Source organism: Bombus terrestris, chromosome 13 (genome assembly GCF_910591885.1).
Source record: "Bombus terrestris chromosome 13, iyBomTerr1.2, whole genome shotgun sequence".
In the NCBI taxonomy this organism is placed as follows: Eukaryota; Metazoa; Arthropoda; class Insecta; order Hymenoptera; family Apidae; genus Bombus; species Bombus terrestris.
The window spans coordinates 10,639,172-10,662,525 of NC_063281.1; the positions used below are offsets into that span (position 1 = coordinate 10,639,172).

Below are 23,354 nucleotides of genomic sequence, written 5' to 3' on the forward strand. Positions count from 1 at the left end.
CTGGTAATTGATCTACGCTAACAACAAAGAGTATAAAAACACCTGTTTAGTTCTGACAGGATGTGTAGCTTAATTGCAAAATTATGTATAAACTTCGAAAAACCAACATCTAATCTTTGCTTATTAATTTACCATTAATCGTACGCACTTTGTTCAAGTTTGTATGCTGTTACCACAGATCTATGAAAGTGTCCGTCTACTTAACGGGTAGATGCAAGTGTAGATGCAAGGAAATGATAAACGAATCCTTCTTCCGTGACAGATTTTCTCCGATATGATTCAGAATCGGGAATAATTCTCGTGCGTGTTGCACTAATCAAGATATTCTATTTCTAATCTCGTGTTCATTCATTGTCGTGGTCGGTTGAACTTGAATATATCTAAGTATATACAAATGCTGGTAAGCTGTATAGATTCGTTTCTATGCCGTCGAACGATCAATCTAGATTATGTGAAATTAATGTTACGTACAATGGTGTGGGTTCTCGTGTGTGCGCGCTGCACACGTTATTGCGAAAGTTCAACGATCGTGCTGTCTGTTGCGAAATCTCATAATCTGATATTAGCCAACGTGCACGGAGCGCGGGAGTTCACTAAGAAAATTGCTGACAATAGCGGTGCTCGTTATAGATCCCGCATTCCTCGTTAAATGCTTACCTGGGCGTGTTTCAGTGACATATCGGCTGCGATAAAATCACTGACCTGGGGACAGTCAGTGTCGTGTTCGTATCCGTTTCTTTCATCGATGGACCAACCGATGAAATCAGCAACCAAAAATAACAGTTATTTCCAAAGTCTGTATGGCACGTTGCTGGCAAAGCCACGTTTCACGTAATGTTACGTATTGTGTCAATCTTTTCATTTTAACTTACGAAAATACTAAAATTATCGTAGAATTTAAATTAGTTGACTATGAATTTGTAGGACTTTCCAAAAACTCATTCGATCTCCATTGATTCACAGTTGGTTTTTATTTGTTTACTCAAGTTGATGGAAAAACAGCAGCCATCCTTTTCTATAGCTCTTTAAATGTAGCTTTTTAGGTACAGGTTACGAACGAAGCTCGATGAAAGGCGAAAGGACGTTTTGCATATTAATTTCTAATTGTTTTCGTTTTTTCGGTTCATTGCTCGAAAGAATACGTATAATTCATCGAGCGACACGTGGTTTCTTTACAAAACAAAGCTTTATTCTTAATCATTGTTAGTTACATCGTTCGACAATGTATCGGACTTGCTACGTATCGCTCTTAAGGTACACTTTATCGAGTAAACAACGTTAAACTACTCGCCTAAGCTGGCCTTGTCTCTTTCGTTCTCGAATGTCGATTATAAAATATGCATCTGTTTTTATGTGCTACCTAACGAACGGCTGTTAACGGCGATAGACTTTACTTCTAATTTGTAATATTCACTCATTATCGGTAAGATCAATCTTCTTCTCTATATCGTTCTTGGTCCACTAGGATTGTATGTTCGAAAGCGAATGCGGCCCTACAACGTAAAAAGCTCGACGAAGCTAACACAGACCACGAGCACGGTTGCTCGTTTATTCGTATACTACGACGCGTGATAAATATCTTCCTTAAAAGAATCGTAAAATTCCGAGTGTATATATAGATTCGTAAAACTCAGACTTCGTGCGAAATTATGGACGTGCGAAAACATCTTCTCTCATCCTTATATGGTATTGAGAATGGAATTGAACGTTCGAATGGCAGTGGCCGAGAACTCATGGTGAGCTTAACGTGCCCAATTTTGAACTTATTATCGAATGGTAAACATTTTTGCGACAATCAACGTCTAAGTGCTAAATCGAGCTGACGTCTAGCGAGATATTGGCAAGAGTAAAGCACACGTTTGTACATGGACGTTTCTAACGAATCGCCAAAGTAAAAGTCTCCGTCGAGGGGTAAATTTTACGAAACAGAACTTTGGAAAATGTATCCCTTTCTTTTCATTCATATTTTCACCTTCTCTAGAGACCTTTTCTTTGGCATATTATCTATGAGACTAATCTCTCCTCCCTTTTTCTTCCTCTCTCTCTTTTTCTCTTTTTCTTTATATATATATATACGATCGTTTCCAACATACATTAGCGATTAATATTACGAACAACATGGGCGACATCGTTTAATTAATAAAAATACATCGTTACGTAGAATTTCTCACATATAGCGTACTCTGACGTAGAGTTTACTCTTCGTGATCCTTCTTCAGACTTGTAATAGTGCGTGGATCGCTGGAAAAAGCGTAATCCGACGCGGGCATTTCTCATTCACTTACGCTCTAACGGTTAAGGTTTACTTATACTATCGTGCCACAAATCACATCACTTAGGTTCTATTACGAATATGGTAATCATAGATTTGCACTCGTATCACCATCTTTGTATTCTACATGGACAATTTCCTATCTAGTTCACACGGAATAGTTCGTAGATCGAGTGCTGAACTCGCAAGATCTTCACGGTAAATACGAAACAACAGACTACGGGGACGACCACGGTTCCCTCAGCGATTCCTTCTCCTACGTATCAAAGCATCAAGTTGTACTGAATCGAGGTTCCGGTCTTTGCTCTCCCCTTACATCGTTTACCACTTAATATAATACTACTGTTTCTCGACAACTATCTCGTTATTGGTCTAACGATAAACGCGATCACACGTTAACCGGTCTAACGTTGTCGTCGGACTGTTGTTGTTCGCCACTTTGCCAACCCGAGTCCAACGTCGTCGAATCACTCAAGCAACACTGAGGTGTTTCTTCTTCCTGACTGCTTCTGTAATCCCTGTAGTCCCTTCCCCTTTCAGTCTCCTCCTCCCTGAAGTATCCAGAAGTCGCTGGACCTTCTTGAAGCTGCTCGTCGTCCTTCGGCGTGTAGTAAGAGTATCGGCCTTGTTGAATCACCTCGTATTGCGCATCAGGCGCTAGAAAAGGTCCTCTGGCGCTTCTGGGCTCGTCACTGTTCGCGTAATTGTCGGATGGTATGTCACCACCGTCCGATGGCAGTGGCAGAGGCATTCTGGATCTCTTTGACAGCTGTCGTTTACCTAGACGAGCTGCCAAGTAGTCCACGCCCTCTGAATGCTCCGTACCTATGAAAATCGGGGTGAATGATCAGTGGCAATGAGTGGCGAGCTATCTTAGTTCCCTTCCAATTGTTCAATCTTCAGAGTGTCGTTATATACCTTCTTTCTCTACGGCCAAATCGTAGAAACTACTCTCAGGCCCGCAACACGAGGACACATCACCGAAGTACAGTTCACTTTCCGACTGTTTTGGTCCAGGATTTGCTTCCTGCTGGAACGCATTGTTCTCTACGCCCTTCAGAGGCTTCCTGGTTCGTCTGCCTTTCATAGTGCCCTCGTTTCCTCCCTCTGGATCGGTGCTGTTCGAGATTTCTTCGGCGTTTTCGTAGTTATCCGATGGCCGTTTCGCAGATCGTGATCTGTGATCTGTGAAAATGGTGATTTTATATCAGATCTGTACTCGTGAAAGTAAAACCAAAGAAGTTGAAACAACGGTTTTCGCAACGAAGTAGAAAGAAAACGGCGAAACAATTTAATTTTTCTCGTGGACTAAACAAAAGCTTCATTCTCATTATCGATATAGTAATATAAAAGTTCGCTAAATTCTCCGTTATTCAGCCACACGAATTCATACTCCTACGATTATCGAGCGTATTTCTTTCTTCGAACTTCAATTTTTAATAAACATCTAATTGCTCACCTTCGTTGTTCTCGAAGTTCTCTATCCGTTTGGCAATTCTGGGCCTTTGTTCCGCAACTTGTGGTCGCCGAGCTGGGCTGTTAGGGTCGCTATAAGGTGGCGGAGGACCCCATAACGGCACTGGAGTCTCTAAAACACTGTAAGAAGCCGTACTAGGAGTGTACGGGCCGTTCTGCGTGTTTAATACAGAGTAAGGGCCACTCGATTGAGAATTAAGAACGCTATAGGGGCCATTCGTGTTTTCCACGTTGGCCTCGGTTTGTCTGGTCTGAGTGTGAAAGCCATAATTCGAGTCTGGACTCGGAGCTGGCCCTCTGGATCTAGACCAAGGTAGTCGCCATCTTCTGCAAGGTAAAAGGAACGACCTTTGAATCTACTGCGACAATTAACATCGTATCGACTTCATTATCTTATCGCGAAAGAAACGAATTTCAAGCACACCGGACGTATCTTCTACGCGTTGGAATTTCTTTTCCCATAAAGCTGGATATTTCGTAGAAAATGTTACAATGGCCGGCGGATTAATTAGAAGGCACGATCGGAATTTTTCGTTGTTAATTTAGCCGAAAGCGAACTTCAAAGAACGACTCGTCGTTCGTCATAATTTATTTCTGAAACGGAGGAATCCCTCCTCTAAATGTCAGAAGAACAGAATGGAATCCCAGCTTAATTAATGCCATACATTAGCGGATTAACAGAATACAATGTGTCCTGGGAGCCTGAAGGGAGCGTTGCCTCGTTTACGGGTTTATTGCACTCCGCTACCGATATTCGTGACATTCGTGAATGAAATCTATTGAATATGTATCATTACGCTCGCAGGCAAATGCACCGTGCGCGTTTGAATCGCATCAATAATTTCTCAATAAAGCTCATCGGCCACCACGTGCCGGTATTGAATTCGTAACGATTCCGTAACAGTCCTCGTCACGTGTGCTATTATTATGTGTAGTTTTACGAAGACAATTTAAACGACGTTAATTCACTCAACGGTGTCGTCCGATGGTTTGACATCGAGTCGTCTAAAGCACGAGAACATCAAAGAATCAATTACTCGATCAAAATGTTATATTCGTGCAAGATGTTGCAATATATATGCAACATATAAACACAAGAATTACAATGATAAGTAAACGTATAATAATTACGTATCGTTGTTTCGACAGTTTTCTAATATAAATCCTATCTAATATAAATTTAAAGTGGAACAGATATGCTGTGAATTTGGAAATGCCCCATAAAACCACTGATATTAATGACACTGATTCAGGATTGTATCGTTCTTCGACTCTCCGGATTTGATTATACTCCCGACTTTCTCAGAATACGATTTTTCGAGTATACGAACCTGGATGGCGCCAAATCGGGATTCGGCGTGTAGAGATTTCCAGGGGTCTGCGCCCACCAAGGACTAGCACCGCCGCAATCGTTGCAACATCCGCAGGAACCAGTCGTCGGTCCCACGGTGCCTCCTTGGCCGTACAGAGATCTGCATCTCAGTTCCAACTGCTCCCAGTACATTTTCTTCTTTTCGTGACTTAGCAACTGGTACACCAGCATGCACGAGAATATGCAAGCTAAGATTCCAGCGACCGAAACTCCAAACAGAGCCCTGAGACAGGCGTGTAGGGCGCCGTGGACCGCCTCGCAGTGGGGAGTGCCTTCGAAGAGAACTCCGGGATCTCCTTCTGGCGCCCCGTAACACGTGCACGACCTGTCGTGATAATTATCGAATGGAAACTATCGATCTCGCCAGCGTGTAAAAATAGACGAATATACCTACCTCGCTTTCACGGTATAAACGCATTTTCGAAGACCTTGCAGCCGGGACATGTGTATCACTGTCGTCGTTACGGTGACCAACACGCATACCAACGCACATACCACTCCAACAGATCCACAGACTTTCATCTACAAAATATTAGCGTTTTAAGGAAGGATTATATAGGTGAGACGATATTATTTTGATTAAGCAATCCCATAAGTAACGTAGTTTACGATTGGGTTAAGTTCGAAGCAGTGGAATTTGTGGCTATCAGATATTCATATGATTCTCATCTACGTAAGTTAATCTATCGCAAGGATCCTATTTATAAATAGAAGTAAATTCCAAGATGTCTTCGAAGAACAATGTTATAAGATCATCGTCTCTTTCTGCCTTGCAATCTATAGTGTTGATCATGTGCGGAATTAAAAGAGCAGATCTAATAGAAAAATGTAAAAAGTGATATAAAATGGGGGAAAATTTATTTACAGCAATAGGTACCAACGATCGTATTAACTGGTCATTGATAACGGCCCGATAGAATTTTCACCGCGTGCTTACCAAAAGTCCGTATCTGTGCTTCCGTCTGGCGAGTAGCATCGTGAATAGACCCATTAGAATTAACTGGAAATTAATACGAAATGCAGGTGATCATTTGCAGTAGTTTAAATACCTTGTGTCTTCATTGTTTCCGTACGCGGTCTCGTTAAAGGGAGATCGGTTGATAGACTCCGATCTTTGCCTCTTACCATTATGCCAGGAATGTAAGATGGTACAGTCTCAAAGAGAGCTAAACTGGCCGTGTGGGCTGAAAGGACCGCGTGTACCGCCAAAAAGAGACTACCGACCGCAGCGCTCAACCCACCACAAAGGCAACAAAGGACAACGTACTTCTTGCAGCAACCACCTTCCCCCGTGTGGCCTGTAAAATTAAAATCGGTCACAGCACTGATAGTATGGAAGCGATAGACGAGGAATTAAAAGGGGAAAGGAGTGTTCGGTAAAAGGGGACCGGAGTGGTATGCTTCGAAAATCCTCAATGAAACGCTTCGAATATTTTCGTCTTTGAAAAAGAAAAAAAGGAAAAAACGAGAAAGTGTTAAGACGACGGTCGTAATATTTCACGTCGAATCTTTCCGCCACGATCGCTTCAAAGGATGCCTCTAAGAAACACGTAATAGCTGGAAGGATATCTTTCGGTGGCTAAGCGGAATCTTTTGTACGACTATCGACCCTTTTCAGTCGAAAGGTCCTGCAAGACTTATTCCCATCGCGCGTTGGCTCCTTCTTTCACGGGATAATGATTGTCCTTGCGTGAGAACCCAACAACGGGAGCTTTGATCTGAGTACAATGGGAAACGTGCCTTGAGCGAAATTCTACGAATCTTGTTAGTCAATGATTACCCCTTAGATCACCTTGATTCTCTTCCCCTTTTAGCTGTACGGATATTTTAGAAAAAGAAAATTATTGATTGTCCGACGATGATTATGTTCATTTTTTTCGAGCGTTAATGCGTTAATGTACCGAGCAATAGTGCGAATAACGAAGTACTGTAGTAAAATACAGCCTACAAAATTGTCTTCACACGTCGCGGCGCTCCTATCCCACAGATGCTATTTTTTACGATATGTAGCCGAGGTATTTCATTCTCAATCAGTCGGGCTCAACTCTTGTCGTCGAAACTCTCAATTGAGCCGACCACGCTGTATTGGAAATTCTTTCAATGAATGTTGAGCGTTGGGAGCGTCGACGCTACGTCGCTTCAGAGACAATAGCGGAGTCTTTCTCTTTCTCTCTCTCTTTTTCTCTCTCAAAAGAGAATCGACAGAGCTGAACTTTTTAATCAGGTTTCCCATTAACAAAGGAGGGTACTGTGCCCTTCTGTAGCGCAGATCCGGAAGACAAGTGAAGAGATCATCTTCTGTAATTAAAAATCTAATTATTTTTCTGCCAACGAATAAAATCTATGAAGATCACGCGGTTCTGGCGCCAAATAAAAAGATCCTCTCAACCAGAGAGTGTTATTCCCACAGTTCCACGCAATTCCCGAGAATACAGCAGTTCTGCTGTAACGAAATGGTCAACGCAACCATTCTCGTGTTTTGACATACCTGGCCATTGTCGAAATTCAACAAATAGACTCGAAAAGCAAAAGACGAATTGGAATACCGTTCTTTTTCTAGGAATCTGCTGCCCTTTAGCTTTGTCAAAGAAGGTTTACCGAAATCTCGTTCCCAATGATTCGTAAATCGTTTTTCTCGAATCGAATGTGCGCAACCTTGCTTCATGCTTGTTGTGCTTTCTATTGAAACTATCACGGAAAACCGTTTTACCAGATTCCTCCGAATACCTGCTACTTTTCGTGAATGCGAACCAAGGTTTAGGATTGAATTGTTTAAAGTGTACCTTTGCTACCTGGACTGTTAGAGTTACGATCTGGTGAATCGTAGGTTTCGGAGTAAGCGGAGCGAGACTGGTATTTAAATGCCAGCATTCAACCACAATGTGTTTCAAGGGTAAAAGGAAATGGTTGGTTCCCTGATTTTCCTCGAAACGCTCTTTGAACAGACGAGCTTTTCTGTGGATAAAATACCTTCGACTTTTTACTCCCAGTTCAAACCACGCAATCTTTCCAAGTTTGCTCTCTAGCTGAATTCTTGATTATATTAGAAATTCTAAAACTACTTAATCTACGATGTATTGAATTTTAAAGCTTTTTATCGAGTCAGCTCTTATAGAAAATCAAACGTGTTTTATTAAGAAGCCTGTCGATATCTATTTATACGGCAACCTTTTGTTATCCACGTGACCTTCCACGAGGCTATGCAACATATCTTCCCGCCGGTAAAAATAGAACGTGGATGCTAGAAAATGCACATTCCCTATTCGGAAATGTAGTAGACTTCGGTGCGTTTAAAATTTATATCGCATGGAAATAATTTAGAAATATTTAATAGACGAAGGAACTAGGAAGTTGAAGATCGTGACGCGAGTCAAGGTATCGGGAATTCGAAATTAATCGCGTATTTCGATTCTTACAAACATCGTCTCTTTAATTTTGTAATTAATTAAGTCGATAACTTAATTTTGTATATATAATATAAGAAGCGCGTTTCTTCTTCTACAAAAAAGAAACGAATGTTTGAATGGATTACTTTAATGACTCATTGTAAAGGTAGCTTAATGGAGCAGCTAATATCAGATTATGCGGGCACGTAGATCGGTGGTGCAGACTGGGGTTGGAGGGCCGATTGATAAATTAACAAGAAGGGTTAATCGGCATACCGCAGGGGTGAGGGTAATGCGATCTCGGCAAGTGCGCGTGGTTTGTCAGATGTGGCAAGTGGGAATGCGAGTGTGCCGCCATTGTGAATGGATAACCCTGGTTATCCATCTCCATTTCCATTCCAAGTCGGCACCGGACTATCTGCAGCACTGGATATCCATCCATTTTCTTCTTTACAACTTGCACTTTAAAGGCAAAGTTCCTTGGATGTTTTCGTCACTCTTTTGTCTCTGCAAACCAACATGTGTGTCAGACACAGTATCCTTCGTCATCGAACATCCAACGTTATTAAATATTTACAGCACTATTACACGGTTATTTCTTCGATATATTTAGAGTTTAAATCACAAAGAAGAAAAAAAGAAAAATTGCATCAACTTGCGTTAAGAAGAAATTACAACGCACGCTATCTTCCTCGATAGTTAATGAATCACGTTTGCGCATCACACGAGTTTCTCCACGAGGGGATGTTTTTCTCAAGGTCAATTCTTCATCCTGCACTTTCTCATTAATCGGCCCACCTTCGCGTACGACGATCACCAATGTCAATTATTTTTATATCCGTGGGGTCGACATTCGACCTATTCTTGCGGGAGATTCTTGAAAATATTTTGGACAACACATCATATATCGATGTTAGTATAATTCCAGCTATTCCTTGCTCTTTACACTCTCGGCTGGATACTTGGAAACGAATGCGAGAGCACAACAACTCGAGAGGCACTCCACGAGATCTCTGTTGGCCCGCACGTTGGCCGAGGTGTCCCACAGGTGGTGGTGGTGATTTCGGAACGAAGCTGAGGCTTGGGATTCCTTCGAAGGAACATCCAAGATGACATTCCTCGCGCGGCCATTCACCAGCCAGCTTGGATTAATAGCAGAGAGGGCAAAAGTATTCTGTTGTTCGAATCACAGCATTCTTCGTCACGATGCTTCTGTTCTCGGTTGCTGCGAGCATCGACTGGTCGATATACCGTGACGATTCGAGCGACTCGACGCGGTCGAGGGTCGAAATTCCACGGGGGTTGCTCCTCGAAGCAAGTAGAATCGGTCAACGATGCGTTCCGGTGTCGATAACGCGTGGCCGCTATTGATAAAGGGGACAGCAACGATGGTAGATGCGGTCTTGCTCGTCATCCTGCTGATACTGCAGACATTCTGACGATCGTCAGGCGAGATGACTAAGGGTGGAGCTACGGGCTACCATCCCCGTCTACGTCTAATTTCAACCGAGTTTCAGGAAATACTGTCCAACTGCGTGACATGCTCGCTTTAAGCGGAAATCAAACGGGGATGGGAAGAGTGTTTCGAACACAAGCGATATTGTATATCCGCCATTCAAATTGGCAAACCAACGTGGAAGAGATATTGATTCGGTGTTGCGAGAGATACAGTGTTCGAATATTGCTTCAAGTGTTTCGCTTTATATTCGCTACTTATGTACCACGGTACAATTGAGCAGCTTTTTGGGAAAAGGCTTCATCGGTCGATGCGTTAAATCGACTAACTCGCTTTCGAAGCTTTACTTCTAGTTTTTTAATAATTATCGTGGTTTTTGCAAAACTTTGCCATTTCCATATTTACGAAACGAAGAAAAATTTCGTAGCAAGTCAATTATTTCACTAGAAAATACACACGGCACCTGTATATATCTATCACATAGTTACAAGTTAATTGAATTTAAATGACTCGACGAAAAATGATCCGAGTAACGAGAAGAAGGACAGGAACTCGAGAGGATATTTCCAATTAATTAGAGGAGGATTTCCAAGTTGCGTGAATTCAAATAATCTGATGAAGATTATTAGACATTTTTCCCTCAGAAAGCTCGTCAATTTATTACAGCGTTTTGAAAGAATACACTTTCAAATGATTATAGTTGTTATCAAGATGAAATAAGGGAAATACTTACATTGATTGACGGACGCAGTTTCGTATCGTCTAGTTGGCCTAGGGGGTGGCCGCGGAGGAAGCGCTGGAGGTTGATGCGTTCTTGATGTCACTTCAACACCTCCGTCGCTTTCACCCTCCTGCCCCCTCTTGTTCCCACCGGTTTGCACCACGTGACATTGGCATTTACTTTTCGACGGAGCCGAAACCTTAAATGTGAAAATTGTGTAAGAAGTTCAATGGGCAGAAATGATTTTGCGAATGACACGAAACTGTATTTACGAAGTACATGCAACAAAGTTGCTTGTCACTGGTAAATAATTAAATTATATTTATCATACTGTTGTCACGCCAGTAAATTGCGTAATGAAACGTTATAGAAGTCATGCGAGTAACAGTTTTGCATCAATGGCTAAACGCGCTAATGATTAACGATCGTTGTCGTCTACAGACATAGTTAGATTTTGGTAAAATATATTAAATTGCTTAAAAATTTGAAATCGCTGAAAATTGAATTTTCTACATTTAAATTTTACCCTGTTGTTGCATTTGGACCTATATGACCTAATTGTGTCTAAAATATAGTAATTATTAAGATATAATAGTCAACAACCGAAACAGAATTCTATTTAGATTCTATGTTTCTAGTTACGTTCGTATAAAAATTTGAATTTGCACAAACACGCGAATAATAATAACTATTTCTGGTTAAATTCTAATTTCCAAATCTAAATTTGACAAGAATACCTGTATCGAGTCGACTCCGATAAGAGACGTATTTTTGGTATCGTTATTCTGCGTGTGTTGATGTCCATGAGCATGCATGTGCGCGTGATGATGTCCATGATGCTCCAGGCTCGACGGAGCTCTGTCTCTTTGTCTGGTATCAGGGTGGCTGGAATGCAACGAATGCACTTGTTGTAAATGGTGATGATGATCGTGGACGTGATCTAGGCGACTGTGCGTTCTCGTATTGGCGTTCGACGAAGAAGACTCGCAGGATATGCCAGAGCTGACGTGATGATGATTTACGCTCGAATGTCCGGTCAAACTTCCCGATGAACTACCGTGATGATGGCTAGCTAATGGCGTAGTCGAGAGACTGCTATTCGCATTGACCACGTGTCGATGAACCGCTGGCGAGCCGCCATGATTTAACATGCTCGAATTCGACGAAGCCCCGCTCATTGCACTGGAAGTGCCGTGGTGATCACTGGAGAAACCTGAGTTTGAAGGGTAGTGACTGGTCAAGCCGGTGCTACCACCGAGACGATGATGACTCGTCGGTGAGTTTCTGTGTACCATAGTAGTAGATGTCGGTATTGGATTCGAATGGTGATGAGTATTCGGATTTCCGGCTGCAGCTTGACTTCCATGATTTGCATTGGGGCTACTTAAAGGACCAGAGTTCCCGTGAACGTGGCTGGTTAAGCTTGGCGCCAGATTTGCATGATGGTGCGCTGCTATTCCTTGCGGACCATGCGGATGATGCACGGTTGCCGGACCGTGATGATGGGTCACGTTCGTTGCCTTGGTGTTCCCGTGATGATGATGAGTGTGTTGTCGCTGGTGCTGCTGAAATCCCATCAATCCATCTGCAACGTCCAAATTCGTAGTGCTTCGGAAATTGTCGGCGTGCTTGTGCACGTGCGCGTGGGTATCACCGTGGAAGTGTCCGTGGACGTTACGTTCCGGCGACGTCGGCTCATGATGGTGTTGATAAGGATTCAGAACCTGCTGAATATTCTTCAGCTTATCTTTGCCCGAAGCGGCTGCTTTCTGCGATAACCCTGTGTGATCCTCGAGCTGCTTGTCCAGATCTTTCGCGGACGTCTCGAGCAACGCCGAGCTAGACTCCAACAAAGGACTAGGGCTGGAAGTTAGGCTGTGTTGGTTGTCCTGTAAGTTGCCGGATTCCTGAACTCTTCGCGCAGCCTCGAACGCCAAGTTTCGAGAAAGATCCAAGTTCCTTGGACTGCAGGAAAGATTGTGACCGTGTCTCGATAGAATCGCGCTTTGACCTTCCATCGATCTCGTATTCGGCGATAAGCCGGCCTGATGCTCCAAAATATCGACATTCCTGGTATTCTCTAAATTGATCTGTTGGCTTTCTTGATGAGATAGCGGACTTTCGAGTCTTCTTATTGGTTCGAAAGCACTCTGAAGTGCCTCTAAACCCCTAGGGAGTTCTTGGTTGTTAGAAATTCTTGTACTTCCCACGCTCCTCTCCGCCCTGTCCCTCTGTGTTCTCATGGAATCCATGCTACTCATTGCGGAGCATTGGCAAGAGTGTTGCGGACTTTCCGGAACGTCCAGGTCGGTAGTTAATTGCGGTTGGGACATTGTAATACCTGAAAATACGATCGTAGTTGCGTGAACCGATCCGTACCAACGGACAATTAATTATCGTTGAAAATTCGAGTGGTGAAACGACGGCGTAATGGGCTTTCATCGATTAATCGTCTATCGAGGGATCTGAGAACTCGAGAGATACGCCGCGGCACGTTCGTTTCCGCGATCGCGATCGATCACGAACCGTTCGCGGATCAGTCGCATTTCTCACATCTCGTCGGGAGCCGATTCGTTTCCATACAGCCGCCTCCGTTCCACTTGATAAATCGTCTTGGATTACAAAACAGTGGAAGTTGGCGTACGCGGTGTTCACGATCATGAAATAAAAGCATTTTCTTGTCTGAAAATATCCACAGACCGCGGCTACCGAATTACGAATTTCAATACTTTTCGCTCTTTTCATTCAAAAGTATTGGGGTATTTTTCCAACAACCTAACAGACAAGTGAATCTTCTGTACGTGGTTCTAATTCTATGATCAAGTATCGTGCAGTAGCTGTAATGTCATGGAATCGATCGAAAAAGAGAGTCAAGAGGTTCGCGACTTGTTGATTATCTGTGAGAAGATGGCAATCAGTTAAGAAACTAACGAATCTCCCAATTACGACGTAACGCGGTATCCGAGTAATGGAACGATGCTAACTGCGGATATCGCATCCGTTCCGGACGCGGAAATGCGGAAAACTTTCGCAGCCTATTAGCGCCTTCCGTCGTTAAAACTTCTCGAATAGCTTTCAAGCAACTTATATAAATATCTCGCTGAATATTAGACGATTCTTCTCGAGTTGTGAAGAGTAGCTTTCAATGGTTCGGCATTGTACTTATTCGACAGAATTCTACCCAACAATTCGTTCTATATTATCTTGTTAAGAAACTGTTACGAGTTCCGATAATAACTACCATCGCCTATCGCTGTATTCTTCTCAAGGTGTCAATTAACGATTTCGTGTATGTACAACTTGCACTCGAAAGAAGAGTTACATGTCGCGTGGCATACAGGTTCTATGGAGCAAGTATATGTAAGGATCATCGTCGCCATTATTACGATAGATAAATTTAACATCATGTCAGGATAAAGCATCGTAATTTAACTAGACCCATATACCTATACTATCTCCTACGTATATTTATACATGTAAAATTGTTTCAAACTTATCAAATATATTTCAAATGAAATTCTTGATACGATGATGACATTTCGTGTCTTTTATAGAGGAACAATTTTAAAATCCAATATTTTGTCAGTCAGTTTCACGTCAAAACTGTCTTCTTGTCTGATTTTATGTTTCTGTCGTTTCCTCGAATATTTAAAAAACGATAGGAATATCGATCGAGGAGTTCGAGCAAGGCCGGATGAAAAGTATTTTTAAAGGGCAACTCGCGAGACAGATAAGTGAGAAAAAGTGTATTATGAAAAAATATCAACCTTCTGATCGAATTGCATAAAGTATCCAAATACTTATGAACAGTGGCGTACACGAATGTTGAAAATCGGATCTTACATCGATGACATGTTATTAAAAATTCAACACGAAATCATCCTATTATTAGTCTCCTTATAAACCATTATCGGTGACAGTAAGCAGATCGACTTGTGTCTACTTTAAAGGAAAATCTGCTTAGGCTAATGGTCCCTTGCGCTTCACCTGCAAAATCGATCACATCGGTCGCTACCTTAAAGCATATTTGGTATCGAGCATCTAGTTGCAGGTAACCAGCTCGACGTAGTTCTCGTAAGTCCAACCGGTGGACTCTTGGCCACTTACATTCCTCGTATCTCGTTATACGAGCGCAAAGGCTCTGAAGGCCATGGTCAAGTTCGATGCCGATGGCGTTGCTCGGACGCGGTTAAGTTTTTCTGTCGTTCGACGATCTCTCGATCGAACGAAGAATGGGAATACTTCGCGGCACGTGGATTTAATTTCGTTCAAGCAGAAAACCAACGATCCCCTTTTCCTCCTCCTCTCGAGTTGCCCGCTGTTCCAGACGATTCTCACGGAATGCCTGACTCGTCAAAAAAGTTTCTCGCGGTGTTTATATGTAAAATGTCCTGACGCTGATGTAACTAAGGAGGTTATGGTGCTCGATTGATAGGTGGCCAAGTGGCTGAAAATTGCTTTCGCTTGATCTTCTATTCGCCGAAAGAGAAAAGGAACAGAAAGGCAAAAATATAATTTCGATTCGAAGAGATAAAAGATCGCTGATGAAATCTACAATAGCCTTTATCTAAAGGTTAGAAGCTGCTAATTTCTAACATTCAGATAAGCTATCTGCCTTGCTCCTTTTGCTACGAATACCGGTTTCACCGTCGCGTATAAATGGAACGCTTGTGTCAACAGCTTCGACTTCGTCACGAAATTTTCCGATATCGATAATTGCACCATCGTAAAGTTTAAACGACTTGTCGAATGTTACAGACGCAAGTTATTCTTTGAAGAAGAAAAAAATCTCCAACGAATCGTGCGAATACCTCCCACTTTCGATAAATTTTTTCGATGTTCGGATTCCCTGGCCGTTTCGTTTACACGGGAAAGCTCGAGCAAATTGCGAATCCAGTATCCATCGCGTACTCGTACTAAAAGAAAGAGATAGTTGCGGCTCACCTGCGCGATCGAATATTCAAGTGCTCCCGTCTGCCGGATCCTCTCAATCACTGTCTCCCGGTGACGCTCCTTCCGCATGCCCGACGATCGGTGCACGGATCTGAACACGAGGCAGAAATCTATTTTCGAAACGAACTCTCTGTTCCTTGGTCTTCCCACTGGAATACCGCGCTACGTAAGTAGGCGTGCGCATTTTTGAAACGTTGAAGCACGCCTGGCGCCAAAAACGACCACCGTATACCGTAGACCCCGGTGCACAGTACCACGAAACCTTTATCACATGCACGTTCCTCTTCTGGCTGGTGTCGGCGAAACAGTATTCTCGTTAATTCGATTCCGAGAGACGGTTCGCATCGCGTCGCGTCTCGTGTAGCATCGCAACGGCACACAGCACAGCACGGCACGGCACGGCTCGGCACGATCACACGACGGTCCCACGGGGACGGGTGAAAACGAGCGACGAGGCTCTATGGAAGAAAGGAAGCAACGGTGGATAGGAACGGAGCGCAATATCGTGAGAGACTGTTCTTGCCTTCCACCTTCACTGGCAGCCGTTCTGCCTTGGAATGTGCCTTTGCCCCCTCTAACCCCTCTCCGCTCCTACACCCGGCGCAGAGCTCGAATGAGGGGCCCTCAGGGCCCCGACTCTTACACCGCAGCCCCCGCTCTCGCTCTTTCTCTCTCTCTCTCTCTCTGTCCCGCCATTCGAAGCTCGACCGTCGATTTCGTTCTGAGGCCGCAAGTGTCAGGCCCACCCACTCTCCTTCGGGGCCTCGATGGGACTCGCTGGATAGGGTAGATCGTTTGGCGTTGTTAAACGCCAGGCTCAGGCCCGACATTAAATTCGCCAACATTCTTCAAGTATCGTTTGTTCTGTCCGCTTGAAGTTTGTTCATGTTCATCATCGGCATAGCAGTGGCTGTTGTATACTTTTTTTACGCTATATAGGAAAATATCGAGCAAAAACTAGGAGATATTCCTAGTCCAGGTAGTACGGATTGTATTTAGACAGAGGATAGAGTTTGCTTAGGTCGTACGAGAGATTAGGTACTGTCCAAAGTACTTAGATTGGAGAGCACTGTTAGCTCACGATTCGTAAGCGTTTAAAGCACAAAGGTATAATTTTCAGGCAGGGTACAGCGAAACGATTCTCGTGGGCTTCGAGTTCGTTCTTTCTGGCCTATTAACACAATTACTCCGAGCAATGGAGTAATTGTAGATAATCGCTGCAATCCTGATTATCCTTTAAATTTAGTTAGAAAAATTCCTGCCCGAGTACCGAAGAATGTAGGTATTATCCGGTGAGCCTCCTTCGAGGAATCCAACTGGAACGATCCCTTACCGATCGATCGTTGGTTTCTCCGCGTTTATTTATGGTCGAGTCGATTAATTATTGTTTATGAGTACGCTATTTACTGAAACAATCGCCGGGATATCGATGAGCGTTAACGTTACGCGAGAGTCGGTCAACGTTAATTGTCCCATTGTATAATGCGTATCGAGCGTATACACGAGATGCAAGAATATTCGTTCGCCACAATTCACCCCACTTAAATATTCCATGTCGCAAACAGTAGAATGCCAAAAACGATAATTATCACGTATAACACGGGAAGTAGGAATTTTTTGAATCGTCAATAGATATCGTGAAAGTTTCGCGAAGTTTTGGATATATAGATTTTCCTAACGACCATTGCCTTTCAATTGTTATTCTTACCTATCGTTATTTATAAATTATCGTTTCGCAGAACAGTCATTTTATTTTTTAAAGCGATATCAGGGTCATTAAATTTTGAATTTCTTATTTAGAAATTTTATATAGGGGGACAGATGTAACAGGGGTCAGGAACAATGATCGCGTGTATATAATTTATTCCTTGAGACATTCGTTGATTGCAATATGGTCCGTATTCTTTATTCGCATTCTCATAGTAGTCCGGAGAAAGAAAGAACTCTCGAAATACAATGGACAGCGTAATTAAGGGTCAAAAGTTTTTAGCTTCATTAATTACGCGAACACTTCAAACGATGCCATTATCATCCCGAGAATGCAGCAAGCAAAATGGTGCGCTATGCATAATGTAGTTTCATTTCTCCTCGGCTTCGGGGCTATTTTTCTGAATCAATTCGAGAGAAAAATAGGAAATGTGAGTGCTTTAATTGCGACAGACCCGTAATTATATTAGAAACAAAAAAAGTGGAGGAATCGAAACTGCAGTTCTATTTATTTTAATTTTCTGTCTAGACATCAAAATTATTTAAGCGATAACAATGTTAAAAAATACATTTAATACATACGCGTTTTACGATAACGTAACGGTTAGAGATTAAGTTCTTGGTACTTTCTGATCTTAGATTTAAAAGATATGCCGGGGTACAAAACAAATTAAAAGCATCTACCTACGAAAAGATAAGATTATTCTTCGAACAACGAAAATGACAAGTATTTGATTTGGCGGCACTCGATCACTGGCAGTGGATAACTTAAGTCGAAAGTAATAGTTCACGACATCGTCGGTAGGTGGCGACACTAACGCCCGCCGATCAGACCAACATTTGATTTGATGTTTTCTTTCGTAAAAGTGTTCGGTGAGGTGAAGTGGTGCACATGTTCGTTAATTGGAAGTTAATTTTTATCAATTAATTGAGAAAACTTGGTGTACGTGTTGGTTGGGGGTACAAAAATTGGATTTCCTGATACGATGCTACGAAATATCATAAAGTTGTTTCGGCTAGCCAGTTAGGTAAGTGTAAATATACGAATAGAAATTATTGTTAACCATAATGCGTATACATATGAAAATGGCGGGAAAACGAATTAGACATTTCTGGCAAATTGCAATCACGCGTCATATAAAGGCATGTGGATTTTCTAGTCTTTCGATAAAATCGAATTAATTATTTCGAGATTAACTGAAACGTTAATGGATATTTGAGAGTAGATCGAATTTACGATTATTCTGATCCGCATCGTAATCGGGATTCAATATGTCAGCCATTAACGACACTTGTTCCATATTGCTAGCGAAAATTCGTTGCCTTCGCAAATTACTGTTTACGACATTTCGATATCTAACAAGCATTTATCAACGAATATTATTTATCAAATAATATTTAATTATAACGTAATGTGCTGCTACTTATATTTTTACTATTTTAAACGTTATATCTAGTATTTCTTGATTTTATATAAATTCGAATATCGTGTATTACATATATACGTCAATGGAAGGAAAAAATGTTCTGGATTATGCGATATTGTAATCAATTCTAGCTCTTAAGTCGTCAATTTCTAAAGTTTACATTTTTTCATAGTAATCGACGCCGAGTAAGGCCAGATCGAATGGTTTGTATATATTTAGAATATACTCGCAGGCAGTTTGTCTTTGTTGACTTTTTTTTCCTTACCACGTGCGACGATATCGTTAGCTAGTGTTGTTGTTCGTACCTCAGTCTCCTTTTTTTCTTTTGAACGTAGTAGAATCGTGTTTCTGTATTCATTCTCCATTTCGAGATTATGTTTCGATCGCCGGCCGAACATTTTAAGAGACAGTTTGATGGATATCGGCGCTCTTAATCGACCTATTTTTTTTAAAGTTACACCGCGGTATTTCGGTGACGTTGATTCTTAGCATCGACCAGGCCGAGGTTGAGGAAAATTGTGCGTCCCGCTAAAATGCTTCGGTTCACCTTTACGACAGATTTTTCTGGTAAGAACTTTTAATTTATATTAGTCTACTTGAATCCGTTCCAAATACTAAAATAGATCGAAACGTAGACGGTATATTTGTTACATAAATATATATAGCACGGTGAACATCTCCATTTATACATATCGTTCTCCTAGTCAATAGCGTTTAATCTGCATATGTTAAGGTTTTCATACAGTTATACAGCTCTCATACAGTTACATACGTAGCAGTTTGAAAAATGCTTACAGTTATAATACGTATAATTTAACTAGTTTTCGAACGACGTAACGCGTATATAGAATTTAAGGTCAAGTTTAAAAATGTGAAAATACAAATTTGTCTTTAGATTAGCTCTGACCATACAAACGTATTTACAGTATCTCTAACAGTATCACAGTTCTCTCAGTAACACGCATCTCTATAGTATCTCTAACATAGATGTTCGTGTCTGATCTTTTTTGAATTTATATATATAATAATAGTTCTTATATTATTTATTATATCATATTATATATTGTATTATATATAGTACTATACATAGTAATAGTTTTCAAAGTAATTTGAAAATTTATTCTTACATCCTCCGAACATTCTAAACTCTTACAAATAATTTGTTGAAATATATTACGTAACAAATTACAACATCCGATACACTATACACGGTAAAGATGAAAAATTGTTCAACGGAGAAAGACATCACGGAAACGGAGAAAGACTCGATTGGTAGGCATTGATTTTCGAAAAGTAAACGGAGCAGAAGTATCGGTATTACCTTTGCCATTTGTTTGACCACGTCCTTGTTTTTTCCTCCGGCTTCTCCAGACCGAAAATGTCGGAGAATTATGAGCAGGTTATAGTTTTACGGGGGGTCAACAATTTCGCTAGGAAGCCGCGAGTCAGAAGCTGGGTCTGGATCGGCAGGGGCTTTCGTATTCGGACCATTAGTCCAATACGGCAATTCGTCAAATCGGGAGAAATGTAGTATCAATAACGTCCCGCAGCTGCTGCCATCGAAGCATGCATTTTCCTGACGCGCAAATTGCGCGCGCACAAGTCCTCTCTTCGAACATACACGAGCGACAATTGTTTCCGATTTTCCCGATTCCCTCGTCCAACCCCCTTTCGCCTCCCCTTCGATTGTTTTTCCCTCGTCCCGATGTTTTTCCAGCTGTTTTGTCACCACGTAATCTGTGAACCGATTCTTCTATTGATACCGTCCCGATAAATCTTCGATCGGCTTTTTTCCATTCGGATTTCCCTCCGCCATTGTAACGTACTTTTAATGACGAACTCTTTAATGATTTCCCATGTACATCGCACCGAACATGCCTATTACGCGATATCACGTATTTGCCATCTGTACGAGATATTCTTCTGGAAATTAAAACATAGATCAAACTTCTATGTTCCTGTATGTCATTTGAAAAATCACGTCTGTGACGCGTTCACTTTTATGATAATTTACATCTTTCAAATGTTCTGCTCTCTCGTCGCTGTACGTAACCTGCTACGAACTGGCTGACCCCGCCAGTCCTTTTTCTTTCTTATCACGCTATTATCTGTCTCTTTCCTTTTCTTACACTCGCCGCTATTGCTTCATGCTTTTCTATAAAAAGAAAAAATAAGAAAAGGAAAAGAAACGAAGGATATATCCCGTCAACATTAACAGGAATTATTATTATCATTTTTGAAGTGCCGATTAGAGGTTCGATCGGAGCTCGGATACTGTATTTTTCATCGTTAACACACGGCTAAACACGTGTCCAGTCGAACCACGTGTCACCGTTAATTTCCTGCGGTTTCCATTCTCGAAATCGTGCTTAACGGAAGTCTACGACCGATGTGTGATGTTTGCGGATAAATCCTCGTGGCCTGCCGTTGCTGACCCTCTCTTGCAGGCTTTCTCTCTTTCACGTTCGCGCTACCCCGTTGGCCCTCTTTCTTCGTTGCTCTTTCACCCGCTTCCTTCCACCTACCGGTATCCTCGCTAAATAATAAATACGAGAGGGTTCTCCGGGAATACCCCGAGGGTGCCATTAGCGGGGTACAGGCATCGGACCACCCTCTCGCACCCTTCGAAACCGTCCTCCGGCTTACACCCAAACCCCCCGCACAGCTTCTTCCACGACCCGAAACGCGAGTCTAATACACTTAGAGGAGAAACGCGGCCTCGCGTCTATGGGTGTAAGGGCGAGGGTCTTCCCGATCGCTTTATGGAGGCTGCTTCTTTTCTTTTCGTTTTCCTCGACTCGCTTGACGAACGAGCCTCGAATAGACGAATGTCTTAAAGTTTACGGAAAGACCGTGGGCTAGATTATATTTTCAATGCCATCCGTCCCATTCGTTTGCATTTTTCCCTTCTTTCTTTCCTTCTTCTTCCTTCCATTTATCCCTTTCTCTCTGTTCTTTTCGCTTTATTCGCGCCGATATCGGTTTTTGGTTTCTACGGTTTGGTCGAAGAAGCCACGATTAATCTCACATCGAGCCAGCCTCGGCGAAGGAACGACCACGATGTCGAACAGAAAACTTTTAATCAGTGGACAGCACTTTCCTCTTTTTTCCCTCTCTCTTTCTCTCTATGTCTGTCTCTGTCTCTCTGTTTCTTTCTCTCTCTCTCTCTGGTCGATCTTTCCCCCGTGGAACAGACCAGCTTCAGAATTCGATGCAAAGAAACATTGAAACGGTACGTCCACCTCCGGATATCTGTTCCAGGCTTCCTGTAGATCTAATAGGGCGAGCTGGACGCCTGGAAAACGTTGACCACTCGCTCTAGCCGGTCAAACGGTTAATCGAGGCCATTGCGACCAACAGCGGTTCTCAGCCCTTCCCCTCTCTTCATTTCGATTTACGAACTCCCGAACTCCTACCACTTTCCAAACTTTCGATCCTTCGTATAGATAGGTAGCGATCTATTTTCTCACTTGTCCTAATTAAGACAAAGTTCAACGAACACTAAGAAGAATTTCAATATCGAAGTAGAAAATTTCGCCTCGTCGAGTATCGCGTACTCGCGGAACGTACTTGAAGATATTTCTTACTTATGCCGATTCATATTCTTTGAACAACATCTACGTATATATTCATTTCGTTTATTAAATACTCCAACGAGTATCATATTTTGTATATTTTATATATATTTTTCATGCGCGTTCTATGCATTTTTATGCCTCTGATTCGCAGTCTATTTAGAAAAGGAAACTGCAATCGAAAAGTGGCGCGAAAATGAAAAATTCTACCCGGCTCGAAATTCATTTACGTTTATATCTTTCCAGATGAGTTTTCGACTTTGGCTTGCTGATCTTTCGTCGCAGGGAGATGCGCTCGCATACAGAGGATCGAAGGACGCAACGCATCGGGAACATGCAGCCGGGGAAATGCGAGGCGGCACGAGGGGTAAGTATCAATAATTGAGCACCATGGGGGTGGCTCCGCTGGGCCATTTAGCGGTCGAACGAAGGGGATGGACCGCGGATACTCATGGTACGGGGATATCGGTGGATGTATCGCACGGCGAGGCCTGCTATCGACATGTCGACGATGCCAGGCCGGGGCTGTATATTCCACGATATAGGAAACTATCCTAGCCGCGATCATGATACGCGAAAATACCATCTGTCATTCGGGGGTGCGTGCCAGACCCCGTCCCAACGACCAACCACCACCCACTTCTCTCTCTCTCTCTCTCTCTCTTCATCACGATTTTCACTCCGTACCTCTGCCTTCCCTTTCTTCCGTCGTTTTTTCCCTTGTTTCTTCCTCATTCTTAACGTTCTTTTAGCTTTCTTTCGATGGATGAAGATGACACGACAAAGAATATCTTTCATAATGTATCGGTTTTTTAACAGCAATATAAATAGTTCAAGGGATAACGGGTTTTGTCATGTACTGAAATTTTGAAATAGTCTTGTCTGTTTATAGAATTATACACCAGTGTAAACATTGTATTTTGTAAATTATAAAACTATTCTATGTAAAAAGTTTGGAAGTTTTGCGAGAGATAAGAAGCAGACGACAAAATCTGATTACAAATACGCA

The 23,354-nt window shown here is 42.2% G+C and overlaps 1 protein-coding gene across 1 annotated transcript; it reads right to left on the bottom strand.

Annotated features, from left to right (window-relative positions):
* Positions 1-948: 948 nt before the first annotated feature.
* On the bottom strand, positions 949-16,098 carry LOC100649896. Its single transcript, XM_012315603.3, has 10 exons — positions 15,628-16,098; positions 11,421-13,024; positions 10,696-10,882; positions 6,246-6,418; positions 6,058-6,120; positions 5,515-5,642; positions 5,080-5,445; positions 3,732-4,075; positions 3,191-3,457; positions 949-3,097 (listed from the first exon to the last, which is right to left on the bottom strand). The coding sequence occupies exons 2-10, from the start codon at positions 13,014-13,016 to the stop codon at positions 2,661-2,663; spliced, it is 3,561 nt and encodes a 1,186-aa protein (XP_012170993.2). The 5' UTR covers positions 13,017-13,024; positions 15,628-16,098; the 3' UTR covers positions 949-2,660.
* Between the last annotated feature and the right edge of the window lie 7,256 nt (positions 16,099-23,354).

What these genes read in the sequence shown, in the direction of transcription:
- LOC100649896 (XM_012315603.3), bottom strand. Translation starts at nt 13,016, where the DNA reads ATGTCCCAACCGCAATTAACTACCGACCTGGACGTTCCGGAAAGTCCG. An exon ending in CCCGATTTGGCGCCATCCAG is followed by an intron (nt 4,076 to 5,079) that starts GTTCGTATACTC and finishes TTTACCTTGCAG; the next exon opens with AAGATGGCGACTACCTTGGT. An exon ending in TTTGGCCGTAGAGAAAGAAG is followed by an intron (nt 3,098 to 3,190) that starts GTATATAACGAC and finishes CGATTTTCATAG; the next exon opens with GTACGGAGCATTCAGAGGGC.